Here is a 17,026-nt window from a genome sequence, read left to right as displayed (position 1 = left end):
ATGTGGCCTCTGTGTGAGGCCTAAGATGCCTTAGGAGGGGGTGTGAGGGAGGGTTGTACAAGAGCCGCATGTGACCTCTGTGTGATGTGAGGCCTAAGGTCCTCTGTGTGATGTGAGGCCTAAGATACCTTAGGACGGGGTGTGTTCCTGGACATTTGTCTGTGGGTTGGAGTTCTGGAGGGAGGAGGATTCGGCCTCTGTGTGAGGCCTAAGATGCCTTAGGATGGGGTGTGTTCCTGGACATTTGTCTGTGGGTTGGAGTTCTGGAGGGAGGATTGTACAAGAGCCGCATGTGGCCTCTGTGTGAGGCCTAAGATGCCTTAGGAGGGGGTGTGAGGGAGGGTTGTAGAAGAGCCGCATGTGGCCTCTGTGTGAGGCCTAAGATGCCTTAAGAGGGGGTGTGAGGGAGGGTTGTAGGGTTGTACAAGAGCCGCATGTGGCCTCTATGTGAGGCCTAAGATGCCTTAGGAGGGGGTGTGTTCCTGGATATTTGTCTGTGTGGCTGGTTTGGAGTTCTGGAGGGAGGGTTGTACAAGAGCCGAGCATGGCGCATGTGGCCTCACACAGGGAGGGTTGGCATGTGGCCTCACACAGGGAGGGTTGTACAAGATGTCTGTGTGGCTGGGTTGGAGCAGGGAGGGTTGTACAAGAGCCGAGCATGGCGCATGTGGCCTCACACAGGGAGGGTTGTACAAGATGTCTGTGTGGCTGGGTTGGAGTTCTGGAGGGAGGGTTGTATAAGAGCCAAGCATGGCGCATGTGGCCTCTGTGTGAGGCCTAAGATGCCTTAGGAGGGGATGTGTTCTTGGACATTTGTCTGTCTGTGTGGCTAGGGGGTGTGTTCCTGGACATTTGTCTGTGTGGCTGGGTTGGGTAAGTAAGATGCCAGGTTGGGTAAGTTGGGGTGTGTTCCTAGACATTTGTCTGTGTGGCTGTTCCTGGACATTTGTCTCTGTGGCTGGGTTGGGTAAGTTGGACCAACATAGAGGGGGTATGTTCCTGGACATTTGTCTGTGTGGCTGGGTTGGGTAAGTTGGGGTGTGTTCCTGGACATTTGTCTATATGGCTGGGTTGGGTAAGTTGGTTGGACCGACATAGAGGGGGTGTGTTCCTGGACATTTGTCTGTGTGGCTGGGTTGGGTAAGTAAGATGCGTCTGTGTGGCTGGGTTGGGTAAGTTGGGGTGTGTTCATGGACATTTGTCTGTGTGGCTGGGTTGGGTAAGTTGGACCGACGGGGATGTCGGGTCCTTTGAGGGGGGGGGGGGAGGGGTCAGGCTGCAATGGGGATTTTGGATTAGGCCTGTGTGGCCCATGTGAGCTGTGTGCGCATGTTTAGTACTCTGGATGATAGATCTATAGTTTAAATTGTCTATTCTTTCTTCTCTCATAACACCATACAATCTCAATTATTTTTACGCTCAAAATTCATAAGTATCAATTTATTTTAGTTTTAATAATTATATTGCATCTTATTTATACATATTATGTAACTTAATTTCCCGCAGCAACGCGGCGGGGTATTCATCTAGTATGACATATGAACTCCACTTTTTAGTTTTTCATGTGTTGACTAGGATGTTGCATAGCTAAAATCGACTTAGTTTTCATTGTGGGACATAAAGTAAATGGTTTGAAAAGTTGAGGGACGTATAATAACCGATTTGAAGAGTCGAGGGATGTACAATATCGTGTTTAGATGTTTAGGGATGAATTTTAATTTAGACTTTGTAAAATTTAGGGATGTAAAATAAACGTTTTCATTTGCAGGCAAAGAGATTTTAAGGATGCATGATAACACAGGACAAAAACCAGACACACTAAGAATAAGCACGGTCAGTGATGGCCTAAGTCAAGGGGGGAGAGATAGATAAAGCAGGAAACTGAAGTGAGGAACATATGAGGCAGCAAATTAATGTTACGATATATAGGCTGTGTTTATTTCCTTCCAAAGTTGGAAGTTTGGGTTAAAATTGATACGATGTGACTGAAAAGTTGTGTGTATATAACAGGTTGATATGATGAAAAAAAGTTGAAAGTTTGGATCTAAACACAGCGAACCTCTCCTCTTGCATTCACACTTCTTGGGCCATCGTTAAAAGGCAAATGGAATTATTTTTTTCTTGTTTTTCTTTTGCGAGGAATAGTCACAGATTTTTCATTGCATCAGCTAACTAATTTAACAATTAATAATGGTTGCATCCATGCAAATCGATCTATGTGAAAGTGCTAAAAGAAGAAAAAAATCTCACTGGGATAAAAAACAGAATAGACCAATAATTAGATCATTTCTAAAACAATGAAACAAGCAATCTGTATCAATAGCAAATAATGAATTAATAATGCAGGTTCCGGCAAAATAGTGATCACCGACGTCCACTGGCCACGGTGCCTCATTCTTTGTCGTCGCTCCGCCGCCGCTCACCGTGATGAGAAGCTCGCCGTGGACCATTCGCGAGTTTATGCATATGCTTTAACCATATGTCACTGATACTGTCTGGTGCGTGTTGTTTAAAAAATAATTTCTCTATTTCATATTATAAGACTTTCTTTATTCTATATGAATATGGACAATACTAGAAAGTCTTATAATCTGAAACGGAGGTAGTATATCACTGCAGCTATATATATTGAATAATCAATTTACAAAACTTTAACCGTTAAACAGATATAATGTTATGACTTTAATAATTAGATTAATACAAAATATTTGTTCTTTCTCAACGACAAATTTAAAGTCAAAACCGACGATTATCCTTTTGCAGATAGAGTATTTATAGATTTCATTTGTTAATGTTTCACCAGCAACTATTGAATTGATGTCTTCCATGAACAGTACTTTATTTTCCAAATCAGCTTTTAGTTTCAAAATTATTTTTAGATTTTCTTTTTTCTTTTTTTGGGGGGGGGAGCTCCTTTCTTTCTTTCTTTCTAAATTTCAGTAGAAGTGTTGTGGCACGCACAGTAGAATGACAGACAAAATGCATGAACTGCCTCATGTAGTCACGTCCATTTGGTTCACTGCTGACTGGACGTACGTGTCCAGCTCTCCAATTAAGGAGTATTTGAGACCAAATAATATTTTAATTTGGTGAAATTTAATGCACAAAATTAAAAGAGCTAGTATGTGCCAAACGAGGCAGCTGCTGCTACGGACAAAATTGGAAGCAATTAAATTCAGTTAATAGTTAACCTTTGACCCAAAAAAAAAACAAAAAGCTGCGGGCAAGGCCAGTTCATATACATCTGATCTACAGCTATAAATACACCTGTTCTTCTTCACTTGATCGATCGTCTCCTCCTCCTCCTCTCTGCTCAAGCAAACACATTCGTCATCGTCATCCAGCCAGCATCAAGCTAGATCGCCGGAATCCATGGCCGATAGCTCGTCGCCGCCGCTGCCGCCGCCGTCCTTCCTTGGCTATCTCAACCACTACTCCGGCGGCTTCCCGGCGCCGGTAATGCATCTCTCAGTGGTTCGGGTGATCGATCAATTAGGTGTGTTTAGCTATGGATTATTATTTATGGTTGTTCAGGCATACGGAATGGGAGGTCGCGGCGAGCTTGTGATGACGGTGAGCGGCGGCGGGTCGCCGGAGAACGCCGTGGTGTGGACGACGGTCGCCGAGCCGGGGCACTGGTTCTACGTGCCACCGTCGGGACAGGTAGAAATCGTCGCATTATTAATTCATTAATTATCAATTGATTATTTGTTTTATAGTTGTAGAAATGATTTGGTGTGTGTATATTGTTCTATCTTTTTCTCCCCAAAAAGGTTTTTTTTTGTTACCACATTCACATGATTGATATGCATACATGCATGCACTGACCGTTGTTGTAACGTTAATTAGTACTCCCTCCGTTTCATATTACAAGTCGCTAGGACTTCTTTTCTAGTCAAATTTTTTAAAATTTAATTAAGTTTATCGGAAAATTTAGTAATATTTTTAATATAAAATAAATTGTCGGACCCAAGGTCACAGACAGGATTGGGGATAGACGGGAGAACACCCTTTTCCCGCCTATCCTTGGAAATGAGCCCGAACACAAAATACACATCCTTTTACCAATAAGATTTCTATATTCTGATATATCCCCTTTTGCTATAGGCTTTTTGGCTATTTTATATAATTCATAGCTATACATATGATATTACAATTGTGCCCCCACTCAGCCCATGTAAGATTATAATTGTGCCCCTGCCATGTCAGCAATCCTGAGAGCATTTTGGTATATTTCGGGAGTCATTATAGTCTTTCGGTGCCAGCTAGTTGGAGTGGTTGAGTGGTCCCTGGGAATCTTCTCAGATAGCTCACCTGTCATTAACTCAGATAACACTTAAAACATATGATTTGGCTTAGTAACAAGAACTTGCTCGAATAGTGTTTTCCAACTCGAATAGAATAGTATTTTACTGTTTTCATGGTCGAATGGCACTTTTCCACTTGGACACTTAGAATAAAAAACTCAACCTCTTTCTCCTTAGTGTTTTGACCGGATAAGGAGGGATGGTGGTGACCCCTGCTACAAAATAAACATATTATCACAATATATTTAACGTTTTATTTAATGAAATTAATTTGATATTGTAAATATTACTAATTTTTCTATAAATTTAACTAAATTTAAAGAAGTTTGACTAATAAAAAAGTTAAAATGACTTATAATAAAACAAAGAAAGTATTATATTTAGCTGACGTGCAGTGAAACCTGTAATCTGATTTACCTTTTAATTGTGACCCAAGATAGTAGTACTGTAAATCTAGTGTGAAACTGTGAATTAATTAATACATCAAGAAAAGAAAGAAAAGAAGTTCCATGGCAAGGGTCAATTATATAGCTACTGCTTGCAGTGCAAATCGACGAGTAACTCGGTCACAGTTCAATTAGTATCTTTTACGTTAGTTGCTTTTCAAAGATGAGCTAATTAAGCTATTACTAGCCAAGATATATAAGAGTAAGATTCAATAACTAGGTTGAGTGTGAATAAATATCCAAGATTAGAAGTGAAATGAAAATGAAGAGAACCAGAAAACATGCTTAATTAGTGTGATTAAGCTAGGTTGAGCTATTAATTAATTCACGACCAATCTCTACCTTAATTACTGTATTATTTTCAGGCTTTTATTTCCATTTTACTTGTAATCTTAGATACATTAATTGGCACGCTCAACTTGGTAATACCATCTTTTTTATATGTATGTATATTGTACTAATTTCTCTTTCTATATAGTATGGCGGCGCTATCATGATCAATTCTGCGGCGGTGACTGGTGACGCCACCGGCATCACCGGTACTGGCATTGGCACCGGCGTGTTCATACCGGAGCGGCCTCGCATCCGCAGGATGAAGCATCCAATCAATTGGGTCCCCTTGGTGCCCGATAGAGGTATATATATATATATATATGCACTTCCTACTTAGGCCGTGTTATTTTGGAGGGGTTGGAACTCTCATATCTACACGGAAAACGGAGCGATAAGATTCATACGTGATTAATTAAGTATTAGCTATAAAAAAACTTAAAAATAGATTAATATGATTTTTTAAAAACAACTTTTCTATATAAAATTTTTGCAAAACACATACCGTTTAGTAGTTTGAAAAGCGTGTACGTGGAAAATTAGGGATATGAGTTGGGAACTGGTAGGAAAGAACACATCCTAAGTATTGGTGCGTGTGATTCCAGCGTTGAGGTTCCGTGCATGATTCTCAATATGCTCATATTTTTCAATCTCAACATGCTGACCCTTTCTTCTTACTTATTCGACACTAAGTTTTTCGTTAGTTGTCTAGTGTTTTTTTAGAGAGGCATATATATATGGTCATTTTTCACCAAAGATAGATGATATATATAGCTCTACGGATTTAGGATGGTTTCAATGTTTTTAATGCATGAATTCGTTTGAATTACTGGAGATTAGGCTTACTATTCCGTCCCAGAAAAAAGCAAATCCTAACTACGAACCTGGACACATATATGTCCAGGTTCATAGCTAGGATTAGATTCTTTTTGGGACAGACGGGGTAGATCAATGTAGGATATATAGGCTCTTTTTTTTAATAATGGGAATCCCGACATTTGCTAAATTAAGGATATATGTTTGTGACACTATTTTTGTTAAGAATACTATATTGTAGTGCATTGTTGTGAAAATGTGACATGTTATCAAAGTGAATACTACTCCTTCCGTTTTAAATTATAAGTCATTTTGACTTTGGTCAAAATCAAATTGCTAAAATTTAACTTTGGTCGAAGTCAAAAACGACTTATAATCTGAAACAGAGAGAATAATGTACTGCATTATTGTTTACACGCACATGCCATGGAACTACCACCAACTGCAGGTGGCAATGGCAGGAAGCCTGAACTGAAGACTGCAAATGCAAGCAAGGGCAAAGGGATACAAATGAGCTATGCTGCTGCTGTGAAGACTGCAGGTCCAAGCCATGAAGCTGTGAGGGCAAATCAAAGCAAGAAGGGACACAAGTTTTCACGGCAGAAGAAGAGTGCGGCAACGGCGGCGGTGGAAGCGCCGGCACCGGAGAAGGAGGAGGCAACGGCTACTACGGTGGAGGACATCCCGGAGCTGGCGCTGCTGCCGGAAGAATGGGTCTACTGATCGACCAAATAATCTCTCCCAATGATCACTAGATGATGGTGAATAAGAGCTAGAGCCATTGTTTGATGCATTTGATTTCTGTCATTGGTGTACTTGTTTTGCTAGACAAGTAAACATGAATAAATGGTGATGGATAATAAGCATCCAGAATATATGGATCAAAATTCAAAATATATGCGTGTTGTCTTTTGGAACATCAAAGTGTCTACAAATTTCTTTCATGTGCCCTTAATCATATAGTATATATGGAACTAAAAAGTGTGATCAACGCACCTTCCCATAGAAAAGTGTGATCAACATTATCCTGATTGATCAACACTCTCTATACAAACGTTGACCAACACTATAAAAAACATTGCATGTATATATTATTCCGAACTAACAATTTCATTCCTGTATGTTTTTAACAAAATAATCACATATTCACACGTTCGACAGATAAAAGACTTGAGAGGAAAATGAAAAAGGGGTACTCACTAGACTACATAATTGATATATATGTACAAAGCTAGAAGACAATGATGTCTCCTGTGGTCGGAAAAATTCGACACATTAGAGTGGATATAAAACCGCACATGTGGAGTTAACAATAAGATCACAAAGTCAATAGAGATAAAAAAAGATTAACAAGAAAACAAAGACAATAAAAGAGCATAAACAACAATACTAGAAAGGACGGCTCACCAGAAAGGGAGGGATCGTCGGTACACACAATTACTAGCATCACTTAAATGTATTGCGAACAGTCATGAACCCAAGTTGCAATATTGCACAAGCAAGAGAAGTCAACCATATAAGTAGAGAGAACAGAGCCGAAGAAGAAGCGAAGGTGATGGAAAAGGAATGGAGGAGAGGTGGCAAAACAAAAACATGATATTAATCATGGATAAATACAAATCTAACTCATATGAGGTTAACAGTACTATAGACATGTTGGAGTCAATCTAATCTTGTATTACGGATTTACTTCAATCCAACTAGAAGATCTCAAATCCAATTGAGGATAAGGAGAGAAAGAAGAAAAAGAAGAGAAGCCTCGATAAAAAAAAGACAAAAGCATCAGAGAAACATAAATCTAGACAAAAGAAAAGACTCACCAAAAAAGAAGGATCATGGGTATATAATCAGTAGCACCAGCCACCAGCAACTCCTTGCCGATAGTCATTGATTTTTGTTGTTGCACTATATAATACTACATGACCAAGAGAAATTGACCAACTCAACGTGGGGAGAACAAACATGAAGAAGTTGAAGAAATGGGACACACGAGGAAAAGTTCATGAATGGGACGAGAAGATTTTAGGGACTTGGCAACACCAAGAGGATGGAGAGATATGTTGGAAGCATTAGAATTTTCCATACGGCTCGAAACATGTTTTTGCGTGCGGTAGGGAGGCCCGTCTGCCCGGAAGGGTCTGCGAAAATCGCTATTTTTTCACGCGGGTGGCGCACCTGCACGCGAAAATCGCATTTTCATGTGCGGGAGCTTATGTCGACCGCTCGCAAAAAGAAAAAAAAATCAAAAATCCCGAAACCCAGTCGGTGGATCCGCCCCGGTTGGATCCACCCCGGCCGGATCCACTAAAGCTACTTGTCGCCGGTGGATCTGCCCCGGCCGGATCCACGGCTGCCCGATTCGTCGCTCCGCGACCTCCGCTCACCAGGATTGAAGAAGCCGAGAGAGAGGGGGAGGACAGGCAGCGGGATCTATGTGGGCGGAGGACGAGCCCACCATGGCTCGAACTCGCTGCAGCCGCCACCATCGCTCCCTCCATCGTCATCGCTCGCGGCTGGTGGATCTGCCGCTCCACGACCTCTAGCTGCCGAAGTCGAAGAAGCTGGGAGAGAGGGAGCAGAGGTGGCGGGATCCGCGCGATCAGAGGTTGAGCACGGCGCCGGTGGATCCACCTTGGCCGAATCTGTGGCCAACAGATCCATCGCTCCGCGATCTCTAGCTGCCGGGATCAAAGCCGAGGGAGCGAGGGAGGAGAGGCGCCGGGATCTGCGTGGTCAAAGGTTGAGCATGCCGCAGCTCGAACTCGCCACAGCCACAACCATCGCTCCCGTAGTCGCCGTCGCTCGCCATTGGTCGATCAGCCCCGGCCGGATCTGCGGCCGACAAATCTGCCGCTCTGCGACACCAACCGTTGGGATCGAAGAAGCCGAGGGAGGAGAGGCGGCAGAATCCACATGATCAGAGCCGAGCCCGTCATCGCCTGAGTTCGCTGCAGCCACTGCCGTCGCCGGATTCGCAAGCTCTGACCGTCGAACCCGCCGCCGCTCCCTGAGCCCGCTGCTCCGTCGATGTGAGATGAGGGAGAGGATAAGGAGAGAGAATGAAGGAGGAGTGGATAAGAACGAAGGAGAGTTAGATATTTTAAGGTGGAGGGAGATCGGTTGAACTTTTCGTAGGCGAGCCACTTAACAGACCCGCATGTGAAAATAACCTATTTTTGCATGCGGGCCGTTTAAGAGGCCCACCTATGAAAATAGATTTTTGCGTGCGGGTCCCTTAAGCAGCCGTATACGAAATTGGGGGGTCCATTTTTGCAGATGCGGACACTTATGGTCCGCCAGTAACCTATTAGGGTGCTTATCCAAAAAAAATATTTATGTAGTAATGAAGGGAGATTGTGGCATGTGGAATGGTTTAATTTATATGGCTCAAGTGAATTAGGATTTTATAGAACCGACCTCAGCCATGCGTCTGAAATCAAATGCTCTACATGTTTCAATGTGATTGAAAAAATATAGCTATTTATAAACCAACATCCGCTAAGAGCATCGCCAACCGAAACTGTATATCATTCCCTATCCAAAAATATGAGGATTTTTGGTTTAAAATTTTCTCCAACAGATTCTCTAATCTCATTTCCAAAATTCTCTATTCCCTACTTCGGGATTATCGTTCTCTTTTCTAGGGACACACTTTGGCCCCCAATCCCGCCACTTCACGCACGGGAAGAGATCGCAGCGATCTGGTGAGAGGAAGGAGCCCAAAATAGATTTTTTTTTCCGGTGGAGATTTTATCATGGTGCACCTTTTTAATTTTTAGGAAATCAATTTTACCTAATCTCTTGGAGAGAGGAAAATTTTAACACCTTAATTATTTTTAAGAATCGTATAATCAGAAATTTGGGAATAAAATTTTAGGAAGTTGTTGGTGATGCTCTAAAAATCTAGTTGTTATCTAAATTTTAACCTTGCGAGAAAAATGGAGGCCGTAATATCGAAGGCCAAGGATTTCAAAACTATTAGATATGTATATAAAGAGTTTGGAGCCCTATCAAACATATCATTTTCTTCTACAAATTACGAGTCTATCTCAATAACAGAATGCATTGGACGATAAATAACCTATTTAGAAGGTAATGACCCCGGATCTCTGACTCATCAAGGCCTATAAGTCACCCAACATCAACATGAATAAATAATAAGGCCCTGTTTAGTTCCCAAAACAAAAATTTTCACACTGCCATATTGAATGTTTAGATACATGCATGAAGTATTAAATGTAGGGAAAAAATACACAAATTGCGTGTAAATTGCGAGACGATCTTTTAAGCCTAATTGCACCATGATTTGACAATGTGGTGCTACAGTAAACATTTGCTAATAACAGATTAATCAGGCTTAATAAATTCGTCTCGCAGTTTCCTGGCGGAATCTATAATTTATTTTGTTATTAGATTACGCTTAATACTTTAAATGTATGTCTGTATATTCGATATAACAACCAAACCCAAAAATTTTCCTCAGCTAAACAAGTCCTAAGGTAGTATGTGTTTACATCACAAACGTCCATATACAGAAAAACACAGTTTACTCGAACTGTAGAGGATCATTGAAAAGAAACTTAAATTGCTAATTAACACACGTGCACAAATTAACAAATTGCCCAAAACAAATAGTGTCGTACACATATTCGGCTCAACTTTAATCGACAACTAAAGTAGCAACATTAATTGCACAAGCAACGAATTATGTATGTATATAGACAGCATCTGATACTCCAAAACAACGAAGATCATATGTCATTACAAAAGAGACGAAAAAGAAAGAGCCCTGCAGTGACAATGTTCTAGTCGATGGAACACGAAGAAAAGAATCACTTCTAGGACAGTACAGCAATTAGGCAGTAGGCGTAGTAGTAGTAGAAGATGACTAATTAACGATTAGGAGCTTGATTAATTCCGATCATATCGTGCGCTAAAATTCGTGCGCGTTGTCACGTCAGGAATGTGGCGATGGGCAGCAACGCCGCTAGGATCAGCGCCGTGTAAACGCTCGCCGCGCCGCCGCCGCCGCAGCGCCTGCCGCTGCCGGAGAGGTAGAAGTAGTAGTACGGGTTGGACGACGACGGCGGAGACGGCGGCGATGAGAAGTGGGACGAGGACGACGGCGGCGACGCCGTCGACCCGCTGCTGCTCTTCGTCGTCGGCGGCGGTGGTGACGACGGTGGAGGCGGCGGTGATGGCGGCGGGTTCGTCGTCGTCGGCGCCTCCGGAGGCGGGAACATGTCGCTCTCGTCCGCCGGAGATGGCGGCGGGAGCAGCAGCGTCAGGTACGGCGGCGGAGGCGCCGAGTACAGCGGCAGCACGGACGGCGTCGACGGCGACAACGACGACGGCGGCGCGGGCGGAGGCGGCGGCGGCGGCGACGTGCATATCGTCGGGCACGTCCCGCACTCGCTGACGCACAGCAGGCTCGCGTCCGGCCCCTCGCCGGCGCCGGAGCACGCCGCCGACAGCAAGACGATCACGGACACGGCCAGCATCACGGCCGGCCCCACCACTGCTCCTCCTCCCACCATTGCTGATGCTGCTTAGCTAGCAGGCAGAATTCAGAATTCGCATGTATCACCTGCAGCTGCGTGTGTGATTTGCTTGTGCAGGTGAGATTCCGGCGAGCTTGTGGACCTCCAGGTATATAAGGTCGCACACAGTGATGCAAAAGATGTGCCAAACTTGAGTTGCAAGCTCCAACAGAATATGAGCAGCAGGGTGTAAAGGGAAGATGCCCGGCCCTTCATTGGCAGCAAGGAATTGAGGATTCTTCTACTATAGATGAGTTAATTAATTAATTAGTCTCAAGAAACCAGGATTAGGAGTTCTGGGTCACATATATGACTACTACTACTAACAACGTAGTAATGGTTTACTATTTGCGAGGTTGTACCTGCAACAGAATTAGTGTGGGCAAATGCTACAAAATGTGCCGCTTCAAACCTGTACATGTTAAGGAAACAAGAGAAATATGGATACCTGCATTGAAAATTTCTTTACCCCCTGAACACTTTTATCAATTTGAGGTCTTTACAAGGTATGGCATGGAAGCCAATAAACAACCGACAAAAGAAGAGAGCACTTGTACAAAAGGCTAACTACGGAAGGAAAACTGTTGCCAGCCTTTAACTTACACGGGTTACTTCGAATGCCCTTCGCTGAGAAGGGAAGTATCAAAAGTACAGTATGAGTTAACGGTGTCACTAGTCAGTTTCTGCCTCTGTTGTTATAGCTGACTTCAGTTTTTGGCTCACAAACTGGCCCTTAACCCTGGGTCTTTGTTCTGCAAGCTTCTTCCTGCTATGATACCTGACCTGTACAAACGAGAGATGCACAAATACTGAGATACAGATTCAGAAGAATGATCGAAGATCTAAAGGATAGTAGGCATATTTGTGCAGAGTATATGATAAATGCTCAGCCTTATATGCAAAAAACTAAATATAGGTTTGTCAAACAAAGTACCTTTTTCTCGAAACATCTATCTTTTCTTTTCATCCGGAATTTCAACAAGGCAGCTTCACGGCGAGACCGGTCACCATCCAATACATTATTACTGCAGTTCTGGACACCGCTCTCATTGCCACTTTCTAGTGCAATTACCGTATTTGTATTTGCATCAGTTTCACCGCTCCCAGTGCATCCACTTCCTTTGCGAATATCCTGGCTACAGCTAGCACTCTGGTTAATACGCTCCATATGAGCCTTCGCCAAGTCAACTGGTTCTCCTGATTCTCGGAGAATTTGTCTTGAATGATGCAACTGATGGTTTTCTTCTGGCTGCTTGTGCTCATCAATCTGTGGCGGTTTACCAAGATTTTCATGGTAGTTAGATTGACAAGAGACATGCTGAATTGCTGTCTTGTTGATGGCAGCTGAATCACAATGCATAAAAGCACCCTGTGGATAATACATTGGCTGCATAATTGCACCGTAGTGGTAGGGTATAGCAGCACCAACAGGAATTGGAACAGGTATAAACCCATAAGAAGGATGAGTTAAACTGTCCTTTCTAGGAGAGGAACTGCTTGTACCAGCATCTTCTCTTACACTACTGGAACACAGGATTGCAGCACCCTCTGTGCTTCTGTCCAAAGGGACCTGAGCTTGCACTGTACTCTCGCGTGTATTATGTTCACAGGAAAGCAAGACCCGGCTGGATTGGGGATTCTTGTCGTAAACAGGTTGTTGGTGAACCACGCGGAAGGAAGGGGGAAATGGCCGTTGAGCTGATGATTCTATCCTCTTATTACCATACCTGTGACAGGTTGCCAACCATGTGATGAACAAGCAAATAAAGCTAGCAAGAGTTATAAAATCATATGCACGCAAGCAATTACTTATATCTACCCCAAGAGGGAATGGACTAGAACTAGCAAAATAGTATAACAGCATAAAGAAACAAATGGGCATGCAAAACAAACCCCACTCAGAAACCAACATTATTTAAACCAGAATTTATTTGGATGAAATTTCAAACTTTAAAAACTAGTACCTCGAAAAGGCAGAGGAATTTGAGTGATTAAAGATATCTTTCTCATTCAACTTGTGGTTTGTATAACCATTGAGATGATGTTGCTTTTCTAAATTTATCTCCACAAAGTGAGACGGACAAGATTCAGCATGGCCTGTTGCAGTCCCCTTTGAATTTTCACTAAGGTTATTTTCCATGACAGCATTATTTTCCAGTGCTGAAGATTTGCATTTTCTGTCAGCTGTGGTCTGGGCAACAACCAAAAGATCTTTTCCAGGATCACTTGAACGAAGTGAACTTGAATCAGCAAACCTCAAGGCATTATCCATTATCTGTCCAGCAACCTTCGCAGAAGTAATACCATTAAGGAATTTGGAACGCACATTCTTCTCAGTTGAAAGCACTTGTAGTTCACTATCACCACACGCGTTTCCACTTGGAGCATCTACAAAAGGTTAAATAGCAATAACTATCACATGTCCTCATATGCAAAGTTGACACTCAATAGCCAATAGAGGCACATGAAAATCAAAGATCAGATAACCATGTCTAAATTCCTTACCATCATTACCCTTTAATGCATGTGATTTTGTGTTCATTCCATCAATGAAACCATTCTGTATTTTATGTTCTCTGGATGAGCCTGCCCCACCATCTGCAACAACCTCTGGTAACTTTTCAGCACTTTGAATTTCAACCTCCCTTTTGCTACCAGAACTCTGATCAAGGTAAAAGAGCCACCATTATGTTAGGTGCAGAAGAATTCCAATAATGAATTTAAAATAGACATCAGAACTTCATAGAAGATCAGTTATGATGAACTCTAACTTGCTTTAGTAAACAATACTGGTCAAATTTACAGGATAAAGTCCTGATAAAAAAATGATAGAAAATCGAGCTTAATCAAATAACTTTAGCAGTTCACAGCTTTCAAACTTCTTTTTTCTGTTTGGCTTCAATGAACTTAGGAATGAAGAATTTTGACGTGTGCTGACAACATAAGACAGACTAGGTATAAACTAGCACACATGCTCACCTGAGCATCACTTTCCTCATCGCTGTGTTCTCCTGTCTTTGACCCATTACCACCATTGGCACTTAAATGATTGCTAGCCGCATTGTTTTCCGATGCATTTGTTTGGCTATTCATCTGCATTGGAATTTCCAGTGGGCTCAGAGAAGTGCTCACAAGTATTGATATTTACTAAAAGCATATATTATAACATAACTATGTAGCATTCACAATCTTGACAACCAAAATTACTGCACATCACATTAGGGTACAGCTATACAATTGGAATAAAAAAATGAATCTAGATTTAGATTGACCAATATAAACCACACAATACAACCAAGGAAGATTATATTTCCACATGGATCAAAGGACTGACTGAAAAAGGAAGTCTTAAAAGACGAGCAGAGAGAGGAGCTTACTGCATGTCGCCTCCATACATGTTGCCATAAGTTACGCAATTCATTCTTTCTCACTGGTTTCACAAGGAAATCCACCGCACCCTTCTGCATGCACCTGAGCACTGTGCCAATAGAATCTTGGGACGACATCACTGCAATAGACAACCCAGTGAAACATCATGAAGATTAGGCTTAGTGATTGCATTGCTCACATGGTGCATACATGTCTCTCTCCTTGAAGCATGCACTGAGGATAACATATTTTAGTGCCTATAAATATACAAATTTAATTTATATGTCTCATTGCCTGAATCCAGTATTTAGCACATAGATTACAGTCAAATAGGCACTTGTTTATAAGCGCTTTGCAAGGATGTCCTTGTTCTCCTTATTCTTAACCACTATTAAGAACATCAAAACTCAATAATTTCCTAATATAATTTCCAAAAGTAGCAGCAATTGATATTTGGAAGAATTCAAGTCTTGTGTGTGTGATTGTTTGGTTCATACTCATACACAGTTAAATACACCATACACCCATGGAATAGCGTATTTCCTCAATGGAGTTATGTAATCAGAAGTTTATATATAGAACCTTAAATATAAGCCCGTGTTAATATGAAATTTCAGATTCAACCCCATGTTCAATCCTATTTTTTAGGCCACGTTTGAGTGGGCCTCAATCCCACACATCCACGTGACGTGTACGGACAAGGATTTTGAACTAAAATCCAGGTCCACAGATGTGGACGGGCTGGGATTCAGGGCTATCCAGAAAAGGCCTGACTGTCAAATTCCATACAAAAGACACATGGTTACCGTTGAAATTTTGCGAATAAACTACCTCCAATCCCATAATTAACATCCTGTAATAAATCCATCCAGTGATACTTATACAGGACTAATCTTGTAAGAAACAATATTCAGCAACATCTCAAGCAATAGCAGAAATGGAATTCAGCAAGAGCGATTCAATTTTGATAAAGCTATTATTACAAAATTACATCACAAGCATTTATTCATTTGAGAACATCACAAGTTATCCAGTTGCAATAGCTCGGGTGTGCAGTCATCCAGCGATAAAATTGCCCGCCAAAATGAAGCACTTGGCATCAAAAACTAACACAGAGTTCGTTGCTTAAAGTAAGCTGTGGATAGTGAGGTGTACTCTACTCCGCTTGGCAGCTTCGGTTTGGGCCACACGCCACAAGAATTTCAGCTAAAATCAACTAGTACGGAGAAGAAGTTGGGGAGAACATCGAAGGGAAGCTTACTTATGACGGGGATGTTCTTGCACTCGTCGGAGGCGACGATCCTGGAGAGCAGCTCGATGCCGGAGAGCGTGGGCATAGTGACCTCCGTGAGCACGAGGTCGAAGGCGTACGCCCGCTCCCGCATCACCCCCCACGCCTTCATCCCGTCCGCCACCGCCGCCACTGCTCACCTCCGATCAAAACGAGCACACAGGGCAAACAGGGAACCAATCCCCCCCAATTCCCTCCTCAGAAAACTCTCAATAGCAATCAATCGCGAGGAGAGGAGAGCGATTAGGGTTTAGGTAGGGAGAGAGCGAGGGGTACTCACCGCGGTAGCCGCACTTGCGGAGGAGCGCGGTGACGACCTGGCGGGTGGAGTCGTCGTGCTCGACGAGCAGCACGCGGAGGGACCGCCGCGGCAGGATCTGGTCCCACCGGATCACCCCCCGCCCTTCACCCGCCGTCCCCACCCCCGCCGCCGCCGCGCCCTCGCCGCCGGCCGCCGCCGCCGCCGCCGCGTCGGCGTCGGGAGACATTTTGGAAGAGGAGAGAGAGGAGGAGGAGGAGGAGAGAGAGGAGAAGGGGGAGGTGGGAAAATATCTGCAAATTTTTTTTTACGCGGTGGGTGCCACGTCAGCAGCGAATCAAATCGGAGGGCGTGGAAACCAAACCAGCCAGCAAATACAAACCGCTTCTCCTCTTTTTTTTTTCTTCAGATATTTTTTTCTCCCTCTTCTTCTTTTCGAATTACCACTACTACCTCCAAAATTTATCAATCCGAGATATTTTGAATCAGTACTACTAGTAGTAGCAGCATGTGATTTGGGATTTTTTTTTACATTATTTTGGGTGGGATTTGAGGGAGATATTTGAGTGGGATTCTCCTGGCCGCTCGTTTTGGGGTGGGCTGATGACTTTAGCTTAGACGTGGAAAACAAGAAAAAGAAAAAACGATGACTTTTGTGCGGCTGCGAG

At 42.9% G+C, this 17,026-nt stretch overlaps 3 protein-coding genes across 3 annotated transcripts; 1 reads left to right on the top strand and 2 right to left on the bottom strand.

Moving 5' to 3' along the window:
- Positions 1-3,293: 3,293 nt before the first annotated feature.
- Positions 3,294-6,810, top strand: LOC107276003 (uncharacterized). The gene is made up of 4 exons (XM_015761277.3): positions 3,294-3,456; positions 3,535-3,663; positions 5,232-5,388; positions 6,348-6,810. Exons 1-4 carry the CDS (start codon positions 3,373-3,375, stop codon positions 6,620-6,622), a joined length of 645 nt encoding a protein of 214 aa, XP_015616763.1. The 5' UTR covers positions 3,294-3,372; the 3' UTR covers positions 6,623-6,810.
- A 3,778-nt stretch (positions 6,811-10,588) lies between these two features.
- LOC107278172 (pectinesterase inhibitor 10) lies at positions 10,589-11,560 on the bottom strand. Its single transcript, XM_015762268.3, has one exon. It carries the CDS (start codon positions 11,434-11,436, stop codon positions 10,852-10,854), a length of 585 nt encoding a protein of 194 aa, XP_015617754.1. The 5' UTR covers positions 11,437-11,560; the 3' UTR covers positions 10,589-10,851.
- Positions 11,561-11,884: 324 nt separating this feature from the next.
- On the bottom strand, positions 11,885-16,659 carry LOC4349831 (two-component response regulator-like PRR95). Its single transcript, XM_015762267.3, has 8 exons — positions 16,380-16,659; positions 16,070-16,231; positions 14,817-14,947; positions 14,419-14,532; positions 13,945-14,101; positions 13,404-13,827; positions 12,374-13,166; positions 11,885-12,222 (listed from the first exon to the last, which is right to left on the bottom strand). Exons 1-8 carry the CDS (start codon positions 16,585-16,587, stop codon positions 12,112-12,114), a joined length of 2,100 nt encoding a protein of 699 aa, XP_015617753.1. The 5' UTR covers positions 16,588-16,659; the 3' UTR covers positions 11,885-12,111.
- Positions 16,660-17,026: the final 367 nt, after the last annotated feature.

This window comes from Oryza sativa, chromosome 11 (genome assembly GCF_034140825.1).
Source record: "Oryza sativa Japonica Group chromosome 11, ASM3414082v1".
Taxonomy (NCBI): Eukaryota; Viridiplantae; Streptophyta; class Magnoliopsida; order Poales; family Poaceae; genus Oryza; species Oryza sativa.
The sequence above is the reverse complement of the archived record's forward strand: the minus strand, read 5'-3'. Positions and strand labels throughout refer to the sequence as shown.

Coding starts and splice junctions, on each gene's coding strand:
- LOC107276003 (XM_015761277.3), top strand. CDS start 3,373: ATGGCCGATAGCTCGTCGCCGCCGCTGCCGCCGCCGTCCTTCCTTGGC. Junction 3,457..3,534: donor CCGGCGGCTTCCCGGCGCCG/GTAATGCATCTC, acceptor ATGGTTGTTCAG/GCATACGGAATGGGAGGTCG. Junction 3,664..5,231: donor ACGTGCCACCGTCGGGACAG/GTAGAAATCGTC, acceptor CTTTCTATATAG/TATGGCGGCGCTATCATGAT.
- LOC4349831 (XM_015762267.3), bottom strand. CDS start 16,587: ATGTCTCCCGACGCCGACGCGGCGGCGGCGGCGGCGGCCGGCGGCGAG. Junction 13,167..13,403: donor AATTCCTCTGCCTTTTCGAG/GTACTAGTTTTT, acceptor AACCTGTCACAG/GTATGGTAATAAGAGGATAG. Junction 12,223..12,373: donor ATAGATGTTTCGAGAAAAAG/GTACTTTGTTTG, acceptor TCGTTTGTACAG/GTCAGGTATCATAGCAGGAA.
- LOC107278172 (XM_015762268.3), bottom strand. CDS start 11,436: ATGGTGGGAGGAGGAGCAGTGGTGGGGCCGGCCGTGATGCTGGCCGTG.